This window comes from Falco rusticolus, chromosome 5, assembly GCF_015220075.1.
Source record: "Falco rusticolus isolate bFalRus1 chromosome 5, bFalRus1.pri, whole genome shotgun sequence".
Classification (NCBI taxonomy): domain Eukaryota; kingdom Metazoa; phylum Chordata; class Aves; order Falconiformes; family Falconidae; genus Falco; species Falco rusticolus.
This window is the reverse complement of record NC_051191.1, coordinates 75,853,426-75,876,182: the sequence shown is the minus strand read 5'-3', so window position 1 is coordinate 75,876,182 and position 22,757 is coordinate 75,853,426. Positions and strand designations below refer to the sequence as shown.

Here is a 22,757-nt window from a genome sequence, read left to right as displayed (position 1 = left end):
GACATCTGGAACATGCACAATATGAACATCTGACATTTCAGCTCATTTATGAACCCGAAGTTGGAAATTTTGATCTGCTTCCTAGGCAGACTCCAAAGTATTTCTGATATGGGGTATGTCACTCTGGCAGCAAAGCTCACTCTGATTCTTGGAGTTTCCTGGAAAAAAAATGGCTTTGCCCACTTGCTCCAAGGGTTTCTGGCTTCAAACGTGAGCAAGGTTCAGATACACAGATCAGCGGTGCACAGTGGGCAAATGCCCGAGGAGAGCACGGCCAGAGGATGGCAGCTCTGCCCGGCACTGCCTGGCACCGCACACCACTGGGCTTGAGGCCAGGCTGAGATGAGTAACCGCTGGCCTCACGGTCCTGGGCTTCTGTCAGGCTGGGGTTTGAAGTAAGGCTTCAGAATGCCCTCACACAGAGTCATGTCATTCCCTCCGTAACTGAAATCAAAAGTTGTGTCTTCTAGTGTGTTGTGTCTTTGCACGTGCATGCTTTTTGCACTTGCAATGGGCTTAAGTGTTTGCCTCAGACATGCTTTACTAAGAAGATGACAGTTTCAATTTGGGGCAGGAGCGTGCAGTATGTCCATGATCTTATTTAAATCCATCCTAAATGCCATTCCTCCTGAGATCTGATGGCAAGAACCAAAAACTGGTTTTGACAAACTTTCTTTCTAAACCAGAGTTTACCAAAAAGCACACTTTTCATTTTAAGAGATAAATCTTTAAACCTTAAAGACTACTTCTGTTCTTGCCTTGCAAAAAAAAGTAAAAAAAAAATATCCAGGAAGTTTTCAGGTAATGTGAAGCCACATGTAATTTTCACAATTTATTCAGTTGGGTTTTACTCACCTCTGTGTCTCTGAATCTGTCCTCATAGTCCAATCTATCCTTCTCTACAGATGTAAGCTTTAACTTCAGAGTGGAAATCTCTGCCATAAGATCCAGCTTCTGAGTTTCGAGGGATGTTCTGCTTAAAAGCTCCTGATTCAAGACAAAGAGGAAGAGAACAGAATTATTCATCCAAGGGGAAGAAATAAGCAATTTATTTCTACAGCTAAAGGCCTCTTTCATGGGGAAAAGTATCACCCTCTTCCTTGGCACTATCTGAAGCCCTGGGACACAGCCACTACCCATCTGACAGACTCCAGGCACCTAGGATGCATCTGAGATCACAGGGGCACTATCATGGGTTGGCTGACAGGACAAGAAAAAAGCTTGTCTGTCATCACAGTTGCCCTGGGCAGCAAGGAGCTTTGAGGGCAATGCACCCATCCTGCCAAAGGCTTTAATCCAAGTCTCTTTGAAGTTCAGCAAGGAAAGGCTCAAAGAAGAGCAGACTGGATTCCTACAGTGTAAAGCAGCACTGACATTGCTAAGCACAAAGACTAAAGCAAATATGGTAGAAAATTATCACTCAGTTAAGAGACATCAAGAGATGCAACACCTTGAAGTGCACTGCTCTCACCAAAGCAAAATGCAGTTCATTAAGACAGAACAAAGACAGACAGAAAAGACAGACATGGGGCTGTGAAATACCTGCTGCAGCATTTCTTCCGTGGCATTCAGCTTCTCCCTGTGCTCCTCTAGACAAAACTCCAGATCCCGAATCTTTTCTCCTTGGGCCTCCACCTGGTCTGTAAGCACACTTACCTGCACAGCAGAGAAAAAGGGATGCACGTTTGGTACCTTGCACCCACGCCATATGCGTCACCTGAAGAACTGTATGAGTAACAGTGCTGGATGGGCCAAAGACTAAATGGGACAATGGGGGGCGGAGGAGCAGCAGAGCTCTGCAGTGGGTACAACACATGGCAAAGGCAGCAAGAGAGGAGGGAAAGCTTTCCCCTCACACTTACTGGGATTATAGCCAGAGTTCTAGTGGATGCATTGCAGTTCTGCATTTCCCCTCCTCACTTGTCCTGGAAGTTTTCACAAGGGGCAGCTTGTGACTTTGCTGTGACAATGCATTAACTAAATGCCACTAGCTCTTACCTTAACAACCAAATAGCTAAACCTCAGTGCATGTAATTTATTCTCCCTTCCAAGTGACTGCACACAGTGTGCCATAGCATACAGCTTCTCCTTTTCAGAACAATAAAAGCAAAGGAGGTTAAAATACACAGACTGAGGCTAGGCAAGACTGAGACAAAACTTTTGAGACTGCAGACCCAATCCAATTTTGCCTTTTCTGAATGAAGTTTTTCTTTTAAACAGGCTTTTTTGATGAAATCTGCAGTACTGCTGGCAATGAGGGCAAGCTGCCTAGAGCAGTGCTTGGCACTGTCACAGCTCCTGGACTAGGTCCGCATCAGGGGATGGCAGGACACCTGCGCGGACCAAAGGGTACTTGGACTAGGCAGTCCCAACTCCAACGGCAAGAGTAAGCCAGCAGGCAAGAGCACTCGGGGCTGACCCAGTCCAGCCCAGCAGCAGGTGAACAGGACCTCTGGGCAGCTGCTTGTCTTCTCCCACCTGTTGGCGAGTCCCGCAGCTTTTGTCACCTTTCACAAGGACAGGGCACGTGTCACCTGATGCAGACAGCATGTGAATGGTCATGGGAAATGGTGATCTTAAGGATAAACATGGGTGTAAGAAGGTGGTTGCTCTGTGAACCTGCTCAGCTAATAAGATTCAAAAAGAGATCAGATATGCAGAAAGGCAGGCCTGCAGATTTTTCCTGCAATCAAAATTCACACCTATCCTTACTCTGGGTTAACTCGCAGGTATCAGCAAGCCTTCTGAACTCTGTCCAAAACGACACAACTGCAAACAAATTCTCAGAGATTTTATCACGTACCATCAAAAAGTCTTATGAACGCAAGTGCAGAAAAAATTAATTTAGGTGGCTACTTACTTGCAGAACAAGAGATTCCTTATCATTTTCCAGACGAGCCAGCCTTTCTTGATACACATCTCCATTCCCAGATAGGTGTCCATTAGTCTGAAAGACAGCAAATACTGCATAGCCACCTATCGTACCACGTCATTCAACAGTATCAACACACTTAAGCAGTATTTTTAATGTGCACAGTTCAGGAACAGATTTAAAGTATTCTCCAGCCCCCAAAGGGTTACAAGTCAAATAAAACTATCAACAAAGGACACAAGACCACCATTCAGGACAAGAATTGTTCAGGGGCTTAAAGATGAGAAAGGAAGAACCTTCTGGTGACCTAATTCTGCAAAATTCACTTACTGTGCATTCAGCATTTTGTTAACAAAATTTGTGCTCAATGATGTACTATGCTAAGCCACATTTGCAAAGAGACAAATACCCTAAGACATTCAGCAAGTGGAAAAAAAAATCAACGCACAATCTACAAAATGTGCATTATGCTTCTTGCAAGTCAAACAATTTTTTCTAAAACACACACTAAGAGACATCCTTTTGCATTAGGCACATTATACTGGGTATGGTTGAACGTCTGCACTCTAAACGCATCTCTTTGTAAAGCTGCCTGGGGCTAAACAGAAACAAGAATACATGTTAATGCTATCAGAGAGTTCAGAGGAATCAGCAACTTTTTTTTCTTCATAATAACTTCAATGCTCTTGAGCAGTGAGGAGGATTTTACTGTAGCCATATTCAAAGCTGTCCCAAAGCACTTTGTGATGGACACCACAATCAGATCTCGGCTCAGAAAAGAAAATTCTTGTTCCCATCATTGCATAAATTGCTTCGAGGAGTCCGAGAAGCTGCTCTGAAATCCAGCGTGCTCAGCAAAGACTCTCACTGATGCTGAGGGGCCTTGATTTCCTTCTGAATATGTGATGAAAAGGATCCTCATGCCCTGCTGAGTCTGCAGCACAACCCTGCCTTGAGAGGCCACCACCACTTAGGAGCTGCAAGCCTTGTGTTCCTGCTTTGAATCTTCCTTTCAAGCAGCTCACCTCCCCTGATTGCAGAGGATGCCTGAGGAACCCTGCTCACTACAACTCCTTTCATAAGTTACATGTCTGACCTTGGGTGGTGGGAGAAACTGCCTCATTTGAAACTGAAAGAATGAAACTCCCACCAGCACCACTCCAGGATTACACATAAAGCAAATGGGAGGGGGTACAAAGTGTCTGACGTCAGCTTACACTCTCAAGAAATCTGGCTGCATCCTGGCAGTTTTAGATCAGTGTACAGTAGCAAATGTGTCTCCCAAACACACGTGTAACTTTTACAAGATGACCACAATATCTCCCCTGAAATCACTAGACCTACAGCAGAATAAGAAAGGATGCTCTCTAGTAATTTGTACCAATACCTCATAGCATAACGATACCCTGTACCTGAATTATTTAGCAGTAAATTACTAGGTGTTCTGACCATCCAGACACTAAGCACCAAGGCAGATTTATTGGAAACTTCTGAGTTTGCCCTGTTTTTCCCCAACCTCTATCAGAATTTAGCTCATGCAACAGGATTTCCATTCAAGATCAGTGAGACCTTCAGTTCTATAGCACTTTAATTTAGGTGAAAGAAGTCAAAGAGCTTCCAAAATGAACTTGTTAGCTGCTCAACTAGCAGATTATGCTTTAAATTTTGTAACCTGACTTGTATGCAAAACAAAAACCCTAGGTTTTTGCATACTTTTGCTATTCTGTAGCTCTCTTCTCATTCAAAGTCACCCACTACATCTCAGGCACTTACTCAGGATCTGTAAGAACAGCATCTGTATTTAATATACAACACATTCATCAATCCAGTGTGTGTGTCTGATGTAGGAAAGCGATATTCATCCCTCATTACAAGCGGGCAGGTGCGGTGCAAAGATATCCCTCCGTTCTGCTGGGGCTAACATGAAAGCCCTTCTCAAAGCACAGACTCAGCTCCCTGCCTCCCAGCCACATCAGCGCCCTAACCACTGAACCTCCTGATACCTCTAGTCAGTGCAGCCAGACACAAATTAACTAAAACCAAAGACTGCGTGAAGAGAAATATGGGGAGGTAATTTATGATGCTGTGAAAACTGACAAGGTGTTAAAATAGAACATTAGTCATTGTGCATAGCATCTTGCCAAGACACCTTTGTTGTTAAACTCCGTTCACATTTCTCAAAAAAAATTCCTGTTTTTCTCAGCACAACATACTTGGCTTTAAAACAGCATTTAGAGAGATCTCAGGCTGCAGCTTCACATTGCCGTAAGAAAGAGGGAGGAGGTGGTAGGAACCCCAAACAGGACTGGAGTAAAGGTTGCTCTCCCACAAAACCAAAGATGTTTTTGCTGGCTGTTGCCAGAAATATTCTGTAATATCTGCAGAGGAACAGACCTCCTACAGTACACCAAAACCAGAAAACTTTGCATACAAACCAACAGCAGTGTGCTTCTTGTCTGAAATGATGTAACTTCTGTTAATACCTGGGACTAACTCTTCATTTTAGGTATGAAAAGGCAAGAAAGTCACTGACTTCAGTTTCAGTGGGGAACAAGATGAGAGTTGGAGAAAGAATGGCACAGAAAGGCTATGGCACCTATCTCACAGAGCGGCAGCTCCAGCACCTCCTATGGTGGTGCAGAGATAGGAGACCTGCAGGCAACAGCCACATGATACCTTCCCACATCTCTCTGCTCTGTCTTCAAAGGTAAAAAAGTTGATAGCTGGTGTGATTTTCTTCCCAGAGAGATGAGGAAGGAAGAGAGCAGATGAAATACACGAAGAACAGAGCAATGATAGCAGTGGGCAGGACTGAAGAGAAATGGAGAGGAAAGATGCCCAAACACTGGATATGGGAACGAGAGCACCAGGAGATGGGGTGGAGGGAACCCTAACAGGGAGGAACGGGCTGCAGGGAGGTCTGAAAGATGCCAGGAAACCTGGTGTGTGCAAAACCTGAGCAAGCAACACTCAATGCATCCTTCAGGAGCGGTTTCTTCTCCACCTGGGTACCTGCAACCTCCCTGGGACTGAGCCTGGCAACTATGCATCCTGCAGAGCAATGGCTCCACTTGCGGGGGGGTGGGGGTGGGGGTGCGGGGAGGAGAAAAAGCAAGTAAATATTTAACAACAACTGCAAGCATATTTGGGGCAGTTGGTAGTTCTAGATCAAATTTGTATCATCAAAGTCAATACAGGATTAACATAGTTTACTATCTGTGCAAGGCAAGCTTTGCCATTTTCCAAAGAAGGCTCTTTTTCATCAGCAACCTAAAATCTATCTTCAAGTAAGCGGTTAGACTTTGCATGTGTTTTCAATTTAGGGATTAATTGCAAAACACTGTATTGGAAGAGAGTGCAGATTTACCAATACTGATCTAAAACCAAAAGAACAGTTGTCACGATGCCACGGAGGCTTTGCAGAAGTTTGAGGTTAAGCATTTACTTAAAATGCCTTATAAGATCAGACCCAGTGCACTTAAAAACTCTGCAAGATCAATCCGTGGCTTATCTGTTAAACACGTGTGTAAGCTTTGTCTGCAATCATGTAAGTGTAAAAATCCACACTGCTCTGGAGGGAATTATTCCTGTAATAAATAGATGCATCACCAAACTTCCACAGCTTGCCTGCCCTCAGTCTTTAATCCTTTTTTTTCAGCAAGTGAGTTAGCATTCCAAACCACAGGGAAGTTTCTAATAGCTGCTGTTTTAAACCTTCTCATAATAACGATGAAAAAAAAATCCGCTTCCTCTCAACTGCTGAATTCTTCTTTCTTTCAAAAAAACCCCTAATTTTTAGCCCTCATTTCCCTTCATTTTCCCATCTGCTTTTGACACAAAATAAGCACAAATCATACTGTTCTTGCTGTAGAGGCAATTTAATTTGTATAGAAGGAGCTGCCACTCCACAGCATTATTTTCTTGTACAGCAGATTGCACGGACTGTTTTGACCACCACAGTCCAGTCAACAGTTGGGCAAGTAAGCTGTCCCTGACATCTCTTTCCTGACCATCTGGAGTTAAATTAGAGCTCATCAACATGCTTATGTTGTTCAGATCATTATAATACACATTACCTACGCTTAGTTAAGCACAGCTACCGCTGTTCTGCTTATTCACTCAGTTTTAGAGAGTCCCTTACAAGGGGGCTCCTCCAGCCTCAGCTATCTCAGCGTCACTTGGTGCGCCATGGGCAGAGCCTCCAGGTTTTCCAAGCAAAGTATTTGCCACTGTTTCCCCTGTGATACAGAGCCATGGCAGCTTTATCCTCTCTAAGTATCGATTCTGTCCCAAATGATACTAGTCAAATCTGTCTGAAGACAATCCGTACCAGTGTTTAACCAGTTTGTGTGGGAGCCCACCGCTGCCCTCCCAAATCAGCATCTCTGCATTTCACGCCTCCCCACTCATCGCTCTGAATATCTGCAGCCTGCTCCACATGCTCAGGCAGCAGGCAGGCAGACCTGCTGCTAAGCTTTTCCTAAAGTTTACAGATTAGTTCCTCCTTACAGAATAAGCAAGGGAAAAAAAGCCACAAACCCACGCAAACCCCCCTGCAGTACATTTTAAAGGCTTCACTACAATAAAAGTGAGTTCCAAAAGAAAACCGGCTTAAGACAGACCGTCACTCTGAGAAATTTACCTGAAACATTTTTTAAATATAAAGAACACGGCTGTTGAATAGGGAAGATGCAAGCATTCCACATTATTCAGTTTCTTCAATAGCAACTCAGCTGCCACCCGATACAGGAGAAAGCTGAAATGCTTATTCCCTACCAGCGCTGCTCAGCTATGGCTCGCCACTCGGGAAAACGCAGGAGGCACACGGACAGCCTTACCTTATTTAGCCAGACGCAGTGTCCGTGAATGTCCCAGCTATACTCCATGCTGGTCATGACTATCTCCATGCATCCAAGGACGCCAGTGACTGCGGCAGGCGGGCGAGGCTGAGCTGCAGCCCCAGCACCACGGGCACCCGCAGCGCCCAGCGGTGCCGTCAGGCTCCTCCGAACCCAGGCGCTGAGGTTAAGTGACAGGTTAGGTGACAGCAGGTTTCCTTGTCTGACCAAGGAAGGAGGCGAACGTGACAGCAGAGCCGGAGCAGAGCCCAGCAGAGCTGGAGTAGAGCCGCGAAGCAGCAGCGCTCCTCAGGCGGAGCAAGCAGCTCCTCTGGGGAATTAACACATCAAAGCCCGGCAAGATCAACCCTTCTTCAAACACAAAACCAGGAGGACGTAGGCAGGTGGTTGCAGAGCTGTGTAAACCCGACCAGGAGCAAGGGCAGCCCCACGCAGGTGGCAGCTGGCCATCTCCACCCTCGCTCCTTGCCGAACAGCACAACCCCCCCTCTGCACCCTCCTGGCCCTGCGGAAATCATCCAACCCATGAGAAAATCATCCAACACATGAGAAAAGAGCGATTCCGATCCCTTCACCTGACTACAAGGTAAACAGGAGGGAATTTTCTTTTCCCGACGGGCTATTAATAAACCTGGAAGAACACATGTAACTCACTTGTAGGCGCCAAGAAAAAGAGGAAGGAAATGTTGACTCAACTGTCCTAGGTTTCACGAGCGGCTTGTCTCAAGTTTATGTTATATTTTAGAATGACATAAAATGCAGCAGTAACAACCAACTGTCCTCACACTTAAATTCAAATTTACCCAGTAACAGCTGGAGCATAAAAAATCCTTAGTATTTTTGACCACAGATCCTAGCTCTGGGAGTCCTGTGATCATCACAGACCCCAAAGCTTTTATTATTAAAAAGAAACATTTACAACTACCCTTGATAGATAAAAATCTCAAAAAGATGAATACTAAATAAACCAGAAGAAAAGAGCATAGCAGAAGAGGAGCAGAAGCTGCCTTTTCTAAGCCAGATTGATGCATTTTGGATTGGGAATGGTGATTTTTGACAGCTCTGCCGTTGGGGCTGCACGGGTTGTTCTTACTGCTGATGAACTCATCCACAATGCATGAAGATGCCATGCCACGACATGCTATAAATAAGCCCATATTATCTTCCAGTGTTAAAAACACCAGTCTCGATGACCACCTTTAGCAAGAAGCAGGGTCCTATGCTTCAAGAACTCACAGACAAAAAATATTGCCAGGAGGCAGTTTATGACGACAGGCTGAAATGGTATCACAAGGCTCCTTTCATATCGCAGCCTGAGGAGGCATCTCAAACAGGTGTTTGGTGGTAAACATCTGTGTGCCACACATTACCATAGGACCTTTCAATAGCTAAACTCAACATAAGCAGAAGCTGAGCCGCAGGAATGCGCTGTACGCCCACACTAAGACAATCAAACAACAAACTTTGGTTTAAAGACGAGATTTTTCCATGAATAAGAAATATGAGATTTCTGGCTAACCAAACCACTTCCTCCACTTGGGAATCACCCTGTTGGCCAAACAGGCCAGTATCACTCTGTAAGATTACAAGCTATGTTTATCCAGCCAGGAAAATTTCTCTTTGAAATCTAATATTCCCTCATATTAACTCTCATTACTCTCCCAGCCACTCTGGAAGAACTGACTTGTTGAAGAAGTGTCAAAATCTGAGGCTGGTCTGTGAGACGACAGATCTGCTAGTCACAGCAGCAACGCTCTAGATTGCACAAGCCACCACGGGTACCACAACTCAAATTAACTACCATCTTCAGGTGAGCTGAAAATGTTCTTCAAGAAACCTCTGGAGGCCATAAAGTTTGGTTTGCTTTAATGATCTTACACTCAACTTCGGAAATTCACTTCTGGGTGACAAAAATTTATTTTTTATATATATGTTCAAAATCAGAAAGTCACTTCCCAAGCTAAAACCACAGTTGTACTTGCTGTGGATTTTAAAGAAGAAGTATTACCCTGGCTCCTTCATTCCAGGAGCACATCCTTTAAAGAGGAGAAGGCACAAAACAGGACCCACATACATGGTTCAGATCAGGATCCTGGGGAAGCTGGCTCTGAGGTGTGGGAAGGGACTGTCCACCCACTTCTATCCTTCACCCTCCTTTTTAACAAGACACAGTTGGTTTCTTCTTTCTCAGAAAGTTGTTGCATAAGATGTATTTTTTAAAAAAACACTGTCAAGAAAGATAATAACCAGAAAAGAAAATTTTCTCTTGTTTGCTTCAACTGAAATAAAACTGGAGCAACATTCATGACCGGGAGCACGGTTCCTAAGAATTATTCTTCAAGAGATGGATCTATCAGCTTCCAGCTGGACACTACAGGGCTGCCTTGGTCTTGCAAAGGCAAGAGTTTCATTTAAAATGGTCTTGTTACTGGGGATGATACTACACTTCACTCACGTGCTGTCTGTAATCAAGCCAGGAGCTCCATTTTCACAGAGTACAACACGTGTTTTATTGAAGCACACATCAGAATACATTAAACATTTCTGTTATTCAGAAGAAATCTGAAAAAAATCCAAAACTTTGGAACAGTTATGATCTGGCTGTGGATTTCAGGTCTGGTCCCCAGTGAAAGCACCCAGACCCAACATGCCTGAGCTTCGAAAAGGCCTCAGTACCTTTCCAGACCTTTCACAAATAACCTTGTTCGTAATTTTAACCATGGCATTCATCTGCCCTCCATGTGCACACGGAGATGTGAGCAGGGTTTCAACAACACAGTTTTGAGTTGTAGATGGACAACTAGTACTGACATGGTAGAGTTAAACTGACTTAATTGTGCAGCAGAAAGCGGCATGTACAACTTCTTTGAACGTCCCATGGGGACTATCTGATGGACTCTCTTGGAAGAGCTCTGCCAGATGTCCAGGCTCTGTACGTGCATTCTGGTGTCACGTGACCATCTGGCACCCACCAGTTAAAAAAAATACATCAGTATGAGGTGTTTTAACTTGTTGGCCCTTTTTGAGTGCTTGCATAGACTCCTTTAACACACTGGGAGGAGCAGAAAGGAAGCAATCACTAAGAAGTGGTACAGGGACATGGAGCAGTCAGTTCTGGCACGGCAAAACTGAATGTTCTTCCCCATTTTACAGAAGCAAGCAACTTTGGGAGACTGCTGTCAGGCCCTTTTCCCAACTAGGGCATCAGCGGTTTTCCCTGCAGAGGCCAGCAGAAGATTTTTCTGTTGTGACACACTGTTTGGCAGCAGCAAACACTATTTTTGCTTTCCTCTGAGACACGAGAGACTTGCTTACAGCTTTGGATGGCATGTCATGCACCAGTTCCAGCAGCTTGGAATAATCTGGTGGACGCAACTTCTTCATGCATGGAGGAATAAACCAATTTCAAATCAAGGAGGTGCTTCCCTTCCTCTGTAAGGATGGGCATAGCTGCAGAATACCTTCCTGCAAGTCATTTGGGCACTTCATGTAACACCTTCCTGCTTAGACAGGGACTGACAACACTGGTGGCACCTGCAAATCCCAAGCTTGTAGCGCAGTACAAAGCATAACATTCAGTCTTTCCTACTATGGGCTTTAAGGGTGCCAGAGAGTACAGCGGAGTAACTGGAGGCAGACCGAGGAGAAGCATAGCTGGAATAGCTATTTTCTGCAATCTCCTGTACACACAACCCCTGCACATCTTTTCCAGTGTTCAGGAAGCACCAAGCTGAATGGCACGAAACAGATTAAGCCCATGGCTGCAATGAAAGCCATTACTGTCTGATTGCCACGCGGTGATCCACATTGCACGAGTCTGAAGGACCTCGTTCCAGATCCTAACAGCCAGGCATCCCTAAAATCACACATCTGCCATCACAAAAAGCAATGACTGGCTTTCACCTCATTAATCTCAACAGGCACTGCAGCCTCCAGCCACACTGCTGGGCCCCTGTACTCCAGAGTAACATGCAGTGGATCAGCATCACTAAGCATTGACTGCTGATGTCTATGCACACCATGGGGAGCAGTTAATTTTCCAAGGCTGTTTGTCTGGCATATGAACTTTTTTTTATTTATAAAGGCCATACATGCATGAAACCTGTTATGACCCTCGATTTCTGCTCCACACAGAGCAGAGACTACTTACAGCGATGTTCACTGCTGTACATTATGCAGGAAGGAAATGCTGATGTTAGCAGGAACGCTGCACGTTTTAAAGATCCGATTCGAATGTCACTCCTGTCTCCTCCTCCTGATCTCAGCGCCGGCTTCCATGCTTTGACAGCGGGGGGCACGATCCAAATCCCACTGGCAGCAGTGTGAAAGCTCCCACGTGCTTCATTAAGTTTCAGGCATTTTCAAATGCGTAGTTCAAAGCACAGGAGAAAAAAAGAAAAAAACTCTCCCTTCCAACCTTCCTGCAAGAGCCTGGGACACCAGCCCATCACGCGAGGCCAGGTGCCTGTCTCTCCCGCAGCACTGCATGCTGCCAGATGGCACATCGGGTCACCTGGCGCCCAGCCTGCGTGACCCAGCTGCCAGTTTGGCACACACAGTCCTGCACCCGCCGCTCCAGGCTGCAACAGAGCGCTAAAATAAATTTGTTTATCAAGATAAAAATGCTTTTTGCAAGATCAGCCGTGGCTCCAAGGTGACCGAACCCTTTCTGAGGGGGTGTGATGCCAGTCCTGGGAAGGGACCAGGCGACAATGGCTGCCTGTCCCAGCAGCAGTAGTGCGTAGGGTGCAACACAGAGCCACCACAGTGGCCCGTCCTGCATCAGACCCGGCCTTCATCAGATCTGGCATCCCCATTTCAGCAGCATGGTGTGAAACCTGGCCAACACCAAGTGTGAGAGACAACAGGATCTGGACACTGCTGTAAGACTTGGCAAAATACCTGGAAGCGCACACCTGCCGCTGTCATAACAGCCACAGACTGACTTAAAACCTAAAGCATGGCCTCCAGAATAAGTCTTCACTTCCACTGCCGGAGCTTCCCCAAAACCTGTGCACGATCTGACCACCAGAACAGAAACCTCGCCACAGACCGCGAGCACAAGGACTCGTCTCTGGCCCTGCTAGGAAGTCACCAGTCACAGGGCACCTGGAGGCAAAACCAGTGGGCCCTTCCAAAATGATGCCGTGTAACTTACCTTCTGATAAGCACAACATGTTATTTCCCAAGGTAGTCTTCAGGTAGCTACCACTCAAATAATATCTGATGATCTGGAAAACCAGGTCTTGGGGAAAGAGCCTTGTCAGGTGTGTTTTGGTGTATTTTTAAAGCAAGGTGACAAAAACTGGCAGATTCACAAACACAGAAAATATAAATTTGGTTTGGTATCCAGATTAAAGGGATGCTGAGCTTGTATCACTCGCTTCTGTTATAAACCAGGTAAGGAAACTCAGTAACACTGGTCCCTGTAGAAAATACACACTGCCAAAAGTGCTCTTCAGTGAAAAGTTCATATGGAAAACAGCTCCTCTCTGCCACCGTTTAAGCATCTGATTCCTACAAAAATTGTTTTCTCCAGCCCTCTGAGATAAAAATCCAGTCACCAAAAATTTTTTGCTCCCTAGATTTGAGAGACAATGGTACATCAAAGAAAGCATAGGCCAACGCAGCGCACGAGCCATCTGGGCAACAGCTTTTCCAAGGCCCCACAGCAGCATCTCCAACCCAAAACCTCTTCCCTTTGGTTCTTTGAAATCTACTCTAAATTTTTTTGATGTCTGCATAAAGCACAACCCCACTGCCTGAGTCAACCTAGCTAACATAAAAAATGAGCGCCTCATGGGCGAAACAAGGCGAGACCATACCATTTGACTTTGGAGCCATTCGATCAGGGTCTCTGCCGTTGAGTCCGGGACCTGGCAGCGCAGCCCCTCTCTCTCGTCCGCTTCCATCATCTCCAGCAAGCCCCTCAAGTCCTCCACCAGGTGCAGTGCCCGCAGGCCCCCCATGAAGGGAGAGGTGGGGGACTGGCAGTCAAAGATGCCATTGGAGTACTCCAGCGCCTTCGAACCTGGAGGGAGCAAAATTGCATGGCATCAGGCATAAGGCAAGCAGGTCAGACACACAGCAAGGCTCAGAGATGTAAGTGGTGGCATTTGCTCTTGGCGGGCATTTATCTGAAACAAACTCGTCGCTAGTGCTCGATTCCGTCCGCACCATGCAGCAATTTGGAGAAGGGCAAGCCCTTGCCGGCATGCTGTGTGGATGGAAGCTCCAGCAGGAAGGAGGTGGGCTGATCTGACAGGGGATGTGTACACCACAGCCGTGCCCACAGGCTCAAGGCAGGGGCTGGGCTCCTGCTCCCCAGGGTGTATCGGAGGCACTAAGTACTGGGGGGGAACAGGCTCTCCTAGCGCTCCAAGTCACCCTGTAGGGACTGCAGGACCCAAGTCAGACAGTGACGGTGTCCAGAGGAAACCATGCTCTGCATTTTACAGGTAGGAATATGTTATGCTGCTCCAAGGCACTGGAATTTTTTAAAAACAATTAAAAAATATATAAAGATAAATAAAAAACCCAAATCACTTCTACACAAGAACAAATTTTAAACCCAACAGTTTGATGTGGTAGCCCTGACATCTGCATGTTAATAAAGAGAAAAATCTCCTATCTGCATAAACTCACAGTACATATATTTGACCTACATTAAAAGTTGCTATATCTTAAGTCAGGAAGAAAACTATGAGTTCAGGATTAAGGTTGATTTAAGTCAACCTAGCTAATTCCAACTGTAATTTCAGCACACTGATTTGTGACCTTAATACTGTAATGCCTCGGGCACAGTGAGACGTGTTCATGACAGAGCATCATTTGTACTGTCAACTTTTGGAAACTACAGTGATATGCCATAGATGCACTTCCATGAACTTTCATTCCTCTCATCTGGCAAGCCACAAAAATGCAAGTATTCTGCTAATTCCCTCTGAAAAAAACGAAAGAGAAATAATCCCCACAACAGCACAGGATTGATGTCCCTTTGTTATATTACTTTATAGGTCTGTCTCAACAGACACATGGGTAAATGAAGTCTGTGGTGACTTCAACATCTCAACACCACATTTTATTTTTATATTAAACCTCATCCTGCCATAATCAACTTAGGCTCTTGGAAACAGATACACGATTGGATCTAAATACCAGTATCTACTTATGGAAATTACTAAAGGTACAGCTTAGAAGTATTTTTAGAGATCATTATGATCCAACTGAATCCACTTTACATGTGTTCCTGCTATGTGTCCTTAATATCTTTAGAAAAACTGTAGAGAAAATTCATTGTTTAAACAAAGCATCCACCATATGATTATTTTTTTCCCTAAGGGAAATTACTCTAAGTGGAACTATTAAAGACTTTATAACTGTGTTGCTATCCTTGCAGGGTATTTTTTTCAGTTTGTTTGCATAGCTCTGCTGGAATAGGATTAAACTATTAACTTCTTGCTGCTTTGCTCCTCTATGTTGTGTACTTATATTATTTTATGTCTCACTAGACTCAACTTAAAAGCAGAAGCTGTATACTTTGCAATGCCTCTCCTTGTCCACTTACAATTTACAGGTACTTTTAAGTTCAAGGCAAGTCCAAACCAAATATTTGGACCCAAAGCATCCCAATTTTGAAAAAAAAAAGGAAAATTCAGTTTAAGTTTTAGCTCTTCAGATTTGAGAGAAGTTCAGAGTAGCCAGTATTAGGCAAACTTACTCTTCCTGCCTTGTAGCAGCTCTTTAAATACAGTCATCCTGGATTGAAATGTGCCTTGTCCTTGACTTTTTTGGTGCTGTGTGCACCAGATGAACTGCGTCTGCCACTTTGAGCAGCATTTTGTTAAAAGACAGAAGAAAAACTACTACCCATTTAGCTGTGTCTTTTTTGTAAAAGTCTGTGCAAACTCTCCACTCCGTTTACTTGTAAATTCTAAGCTATAACAGAAGACACCAAACACAGTTACCAGCACATTCCCTTCTAAGCCTGAAACTCTGCCCTCCCAGTATGAGAAAGGAGGACCAAAACAGCTAAATGAATAAGCTGCCCTGAGTGCTTACCTGCTATAATGCCATCCATCTGCTCCAGAGCCGCAGCGAGCATGTCACTTGCATCACTCATCATCTTCTCTCTTCTCAGGAACAATCACCAGCTACACCATTAGGAGCAATAAATCACCAGTAGTGTGAGTTGGATCCAGAGCCTCGAGTCTGCAATTTAACCTGCAAAAGAGAATTTAATTTCACTGCACGTTCTCTGAATGCAGACACCACAGCTGCCAGACCAGCAGGAAGACTGGGGCCGTTTGCTGACCACAGGAAGACTCAGAGGTGTTCACCACCAGGCACAAACTGGCATCAAAGAATCAAAGCACCAACCTGATGATCCAGTTCCTACTGTTGGTCAGCCAGTGACCTGCCCCTGCCCACAGATACCACTGAGGGGGCATCCCATAGAAGACAAAGGTCTATCACTAAAAGGAAGCTGCAACCCAGTAATGAACAATGCGTCTACCTGTATTTTTTCTCCCCAAGAATTTGTTGGTACAGAAAAAGAGGAGTCTTATCATTTGCCCAAGGTATCTGGGTGTCTAACAATCCAGAAACCCCAAGCATGCAATTATTTGCCTACAGGCAGGAGATCTCAAACGCCCATGCCTCGCTGGATGTAGCGTCCATGCACAGACTATCCCTCCAAAGACGCTGCTCTGCGCTTAGCAGCGCTTCAAGCTGTAATGATGCAATCTGATCTTATCCTAAAACTTTTGAAAGTCAGAAGTGGTCCCCAGAGGAGTGCTTCCAGCAGAGTCTGGCAAAGCGAACCTGCCCCACATGCTGCCTGGGCAGGTGAAATAGTAGATACGAAATCCCGATGGGCTACAAGTTGGCACTTGCTGAAGTGGAGCTGCAGAGGTCAGAGACATACCCAGTCCCTCCACCCCAGCACAATGGACACACAAGTCACCCAAATAGCCCAGATTGCCATGGCTTTAATCTAAGACATGCCAGACTACTTCTGATATAAATACAGTTAGGGAACAAAGCTAAACAAACACCAGGAAGGAAAACTCGCTTTAACCTTTTGCATACCCTGCCATTTGGTTTTTGTATTAGGCCGCAATGCTGCTGACATTTGCCCCAACATAAGCAATTAAGAAAGTTGTTCACAGTATCTCTGGCATAAGTCCTGGAAAAGAGTCTACTAAAAAAAAAAAAAAACAAACCCAAACCAAAAATTCATGTCATAAACTGAGTTTTCCCTCCTACGAGTCACTTTATTGTTCTGACCCAGCTGGGAAGTAGCTCTTAATGGAGGCTGCCAGCTAGCTTTGCTGAAATACTATCCTTAAAATGCCAACAAACATTTAATCTTCTGTAACAAAACTTTTATTACACAAAGTCGGTCCAAACCCTAAGGTAACTTTTGAATGACAGCACAAAGACTACTGCACTTTTGACAAATGCCTTGCTTTATTATTTAGTTGCCAGAGTCAGAAAAGCCAAGAGAACTTCAAAAAGTCAAAATACCTGTAAGTTAAGGTGTTGCAACTCTTAAAAAAATGCAGTAGCATCATAACTGAAGACTTCCAGCCTTCCAGGAGGAAGCCCCCACTTTTAAACACAATGTAAATATTAAACTTCAAGCAGTACAGTATCTGCCAGAATATGCAGATCCTACAAGACATTTGGTCTGGTGCCTCTGCATCCGGTAAAAATGAGCACAAAACGCAGCCTTTGCAAACACATTCACTTGGACAACGCTGTAGACGATCTTGGTTTTTCTCCTTTAGGGTTTCCTGGTTCTGATAATCAGGTCCTGCTCAAGTATGGGTGTCTATGAACGCAGAGTGTGGATGGTCTGTGATGGATTTTCCTCTGAAGGCAAAAAGCACGAAGAGGGAGCCCAGGGCTGCTGCTGCCTCAGGCAAAACACCGATTCCTCATAGCTCTAATTGGAAAAGGCCCAACAACGCAAAACACCCATAAACCCACAACAGTCAATTAATGTTTGGGAATCAGGGATTCCCACAATCTTCCCAATGTGCATAAACACCTCCTGGGGGGAGTCAAGAAGACCGAGCCAGACTCTTTTCAGTGGCACCCAGTAACATGATGAGGCAAGGGGCAAACATTAAAACAGAGGAAATTCCACTGAAGCATTAAAAGGAAAAAAATAATTAAAACCTTATATTTAAAACAAAAGTTCTTAAAAAGCTTGTATACTGTGAGGATGGCAATCACTGGAAAGAGCTGCCTTTTTGGGGTCTCCATCCTTGGAGCAACTCACAGCCTGACTGGACCCTGCATGGCACAGCCTGCCCTGGGCATCCCTGCTTGGGGCGGGGGGTGGACTGGAGACCTCCAGTGGTGCCTTCCCACCTCAGCCATCAGTCAGCTCAGCGCAGCTCGCAATCAAGCATTGAATACAGTACTGAGGAAGACTTAGTACTAGGAAAAGCCTACTGGAGGCTAAGAATGTGCTAAAGAACAGTGCTCCCTAATCACGTTTGATCACAGTGCATCCCTTGTTTCTCACCTTCTGCCTAGGAAAGACATTAAGTGGGGGCAAGGAACTACTAATTTATACTTGCATAATAAAGCCATGGCTCATAGGCATAGAAAAATCACCACCCTTGTGCTTCATCCAGGCACAACCAACCCTCATGTTTCCAAAAAAAGATCTCCTTGCTTGGTTTTATCCATGGCTGTCAAAAAACCCTCAGACAAGAGCAGCAGTGGTACCAGCAGCATCCAAGAGACCTCCAGTGTCTACCCCACTGTTACCTGGCCCTACATCCAAGGAAAGAGACACGTGAGTCTGTACAATGCTTCCTCCACTGCTACTGCAAAAGGAGCAGCAGTGAGAAATTTTAAGACAAAATTTAGTGAAGCAAGACCGTGAAAACACACTGATCTCCAAAAACCCTTCCAACACTCATGGAGCATCTGTTAGCAGCCCGACCAAGCCTACAGCTGAGAAACTTGAAGAGATGAAATAAAAAAGAACAAAAAGTCTCCAAGCTGAACAGCTGGAGATAACACAATAAAATCTCATTTTCCTCATTATTTGGTTCTAAAAGTGGTCATTGAAAACTAGCCTGGAATAGCACATCCTGCTCTGGCCACCTTCCCAGCACATTGCAGCACATCTAGCAGTCAGGAAGTAAAACCGCTGTGATAGAAAAATAATATTGGAGGCATCCTTCTCCGGTAAGGGCACGGAATCTCTTTTATCCTTTGCACACCATCATCAGCACACGGGGAACGGATGGGCAGGGGGGAAATCAAAGACCTCATACACCAGAGGACCAAAGAACCATACTGCATGAAACAAGAAAAAACAACAAACCGCAGGAGGAAGAGGGTGGAAAGGGGAGGTGCAGAGGGAGTCAAAGGCAGGCAATTATTAGACAGAAGTCATAAATCAGCAGCACTTTGTGGATTATAGGGATGAGAACAATAAACACCAGTGGATTAATCCCTGTGCCTACTGAAGGGCACCAAGACTGCTTCTGACTTCACAAACTTCAAGAAGAGCCTCGGCTGACTGCTAACACAGCAGAGCTTTCCCGATATGTATGTTCCTTTCTTTACCCTTTCCTTTCTATGGCTTTAGTCAAATAGAAATAAAAGCTAATAGAAAACTCAAGGCTTTTGAGTTTTGCTGTTGGCAGTGACTAAGGAAAATCATGCAGTCAGGTAAATGAACAAAAATCCATCTTGGAGAAGTGCAGTGGAGCTCCTTAGGAAAATGAGGCACTGCTAATATTTCAGATGATGTCAAGCAGTTTAAATTATTTTCATCCATGAAATCAGAAAAGAAGGGAAGAAGAAAAAAAAAAAAAAAAAAAAAGGAAAATCCTCATTTTAACACAGATGGATCTATGACACAGCAGATGAATGAGAAACCAAGGTGAGCACAGGAGACAGAGGCAGACACACAAAATCCACCCATGGCATAACGCCATCAAGAACATACCTGGGAGGAAAGTACTGACAGCACCCCGTCTGACGGACCATTTAAAATAAGTTTTCTCTTGCTTTCCAAGAAAATGACAACACTTACCTTCCTGCGAGTGCAATCAGCGCAAGGTAGGGCAGGGGTGTTGTTTTTACAGAGACAGACCCCCTTTTTAGAGCTCCCAGCTGAATACCTTGCTCACACCGACAAGAACAAGCACTGCTTCATCAAGGCTGTATTTACAATCCACCATTAAAAAATAAAAATAAAATACAAATGCAGCTATTTCTACTACCAGTTACGATTAATCTTATCACTAGCTGGCATTTCTACCACATCCCTGGCTGTGACAGAGAAGACATTATTTGGTCTTACTTGCTTAATGTCCCCTCCTCTGGTTTGAACACACCAGCTGGTTGCTAGGGCTATGCTGTTCACTTTTCAGTAGGTGGAGATTTTTATTTTTATTTTTGAATGACATACAAACCCTCTGGCTACAGTGCTTATGAAGATGTATTCCAAACAGCTTACAGAGAAAACAAAATAGCTGCCCTGCAAATAAATCCAAGGAAAGCTAGAAAAAACCAAGGGGCTTTGTGAATGAGAACTGCAGTCCACTGGATGCAAACAGGAAAGCTGCCTGAATGTCAATTTCAAAATCAGGCATTTAATTAAGATGGCAGACTTAAAAAAAAAAAAAAAAAAAAAAAAAAAAAAAAACCAAAAAAACCACTTAAACATTTCACATATGTAGGAAATTACAGTCTCCCCACTCAGATGCTGTCTCTTTCCTAGATCAAACACCACACACAGAGGCATCTAAGGGCAACACCTTCAAACCTGGTGTTTTTTATTTATTTTGGGGGTGGTCTCATTCTGGATGTCCACCTGCCAAACACACCATGCTTAAAAACCCAGAGTTTCACAGAGCTGAAGAGAATCGGCTGCCTGCTAGCAGGTCTGAAGGCCAAAAGGACACGTTGTGCCCTGCATGGAACCTCTCCAGGGAAGGGCAGGGGCTGCCCTCTTGTCCCACTCACCATCCTCTTTGTGCACAGGCTCTGCAAATGCTCAAGTGCTTGGCAAGAAAGCATCAGCTACAGGTTATTTTTATTATATGATGCAATAAGATGGATGACTTGAGTTTCCCAGCTCTCCTATTCCTACCAAATGTTCCTTAAGTGAGGAAATTTCGATACACAGAAAGTAAAAATCTTAATTAGGGCTTGTTTTTGAGAGCTGTAGAGAGTAAAAAAAGGATGCCCAAGAGCAGGCTGTTGCCCCAGAGCAGTCTACCACAAAAATACAACAACAAAGCTAATAAATTGCAGTCATCTTTTACTATTCTACCACAAAAGAAAGACCCTAAATTTCACCCTGCTGCCACAATTCATATCCCTGCATTCCTGGTCCTACACACACAAGATGACTGCGCAACAGGTCTGAAGCATCTTATGGATTCATCTCTATCGCCTTACAATACTAAAGCGATACATCCTTAGCAATTTTTACAAGGTAAAGTTGTTTCATGAAGATAAATGCCACTTCAGACATATAATGACATCTATTTCTGCTTTTTCTGGTGGGCCAGAAGAGAACACAAACACGCAGACTTATCTGCAAAATACATTTCAACCACAAATAAAAACCAGCTTTGAATGAATTCAATCTAAATCTTTGACAGAATTTCTCATGGGATGTTTTGAAGATACTCAACTATAGTGCCACCAGTCAGTAGCATTTTAACACTTAATGATTAATATATTCAGCTACTTTACACTAGGAGCTATTAACATTTCTTTTGACTCTATTTCATACCTTCCAGGCCTGAAATAAGAAATTAAAAAAGGAAATGGATCCTTGTTGAATACATTGCTCTGGTGTTTTCCAAGGCAAGAACAAATGAAATTTAAAAAGTAAAACTAGGAAATGCTGAAAACATCTTAATGGGAATAATGTAAAGAAATATCTTAGCATGAGGCTGGGACAGGAAACTAGGCAGGTCCCAAACATGCTTTGAGCTGTGTCATTCAGACACTGTCCCCCTTCCCCGGGGAGAGGCCCCGGGTGCCAGGTGGAGGCAGGTACCACTGCTCAGCTCCCTCCCAGCCATCGGCATGCTGCCCTGGCTGCACTGCAGTGGCCGGACAGCCATTACACACAGGCTGAGGCAAGGAGGTCCGCTGAGACAAGGCACGTCCTTTGGCTGGTCCTTTCCCCTCCAAGTCCTCCATTCCAGGAGGATGGCTATAAGGAGCATTGTCCCTGGAGTGGGAGCCCAGTGGGGCCAGGCTTAGAACCCACCAGTCCGTTGGTCCAGCACCCTCCAAGGGCCCCAACGCTCGGTCATGCAAAAAGGATAAACATTATTATGAATAAAAACCAACCCAAATGTTAGCAAAAGCTTACTTAAACTGATAACATCTATTTGGTTTTATATATATCAATAAATGTCTTGAATTTGCTGAAGTCTAGTCAATGACATCAAAGCAATGCTGTTCTCATATTATACAGAACTACAAGAAAGCAACAAATGTCCCTTTGTTCCCTAACTCTAGATCCTTTCTTTGTTCCCTGAATTTCATTATTTCTTTATTACAGAACAACCATTATTTATTTATTTTAACTGATAAAAATGAATGGAAGCACACTGAGGCTGAAAGCCTATCCCACAGTATGTAAGAAATGTCTTGAGATAAAAGGTATTAAGCCATAGAAAAGACTTAAAAGTATTTAAGAGCATAAAGCACCAAAGTCCTTCCAAGATACGATTTTTTATACCTGGCAAAAACTAACCTCAAACCACACAACAACTTTTATTACCAACCACCTCAGTTGCATTCTGCCTTGAAATTTGTTAAACGCCTCGATTGTGAGGCAAAAGCAAAGCCTCAACAAGATAAGCATCCTTCAGATATTTGGGCAGAGATGTATACACAACAGCTTATATAAACACCCAAAGTCTCTGAGTCAAGGTTTATGGCTTGGATTCATATCCAGTTACAAAACAAACCATTTATTTTGGTCTGCAATATTGAAATCATGCCTTATCTCTACTACCCTG

General features: G+C 44.3%; 1 protein-coding gene across 7 annotated transcripts in view; it reads right to left on the bottom strand.

Annotated features, from left to right (window-relative positions):
* PPFIBP1 (PPFIA binding protein 1) overlaps positions 1-22,757 on the bottom strand; it is a 119,580-nt gene that overhangs the window by 39,699 nt on the left and 57,124 nt on the right. For all 7 annotated transcript variants that reach the window (XM_037390657.1, XM_037390659.1, XM_037390658.1 and 4 more), the window contains exons 3-7: positions 15,793-15,954; positions 13,557-13,762; positions 2,861-2,947; positions 1,543-1,656; positions 856-987 (exon numbers count right to left, since the gene is read on the bottom strand). In XM_037390657.1, coding sequence (XP_037246554.1) covers positions 856-987; positions 1,543-1,656; positions 2,861-2,947; positions 13,557-13,762; positions 15,793-15,856 — 603 coding nt within the window. In that variant the 5' untranslated portion in view covers positions 15,857-15,954. The remainder of the gene's footprint in view (positions 1-855; positions 988-1,542; positions 1,657-2,860; positions 2,948-13,556; positions 13,763-15,792; positions 15,955-22,757) is intronic.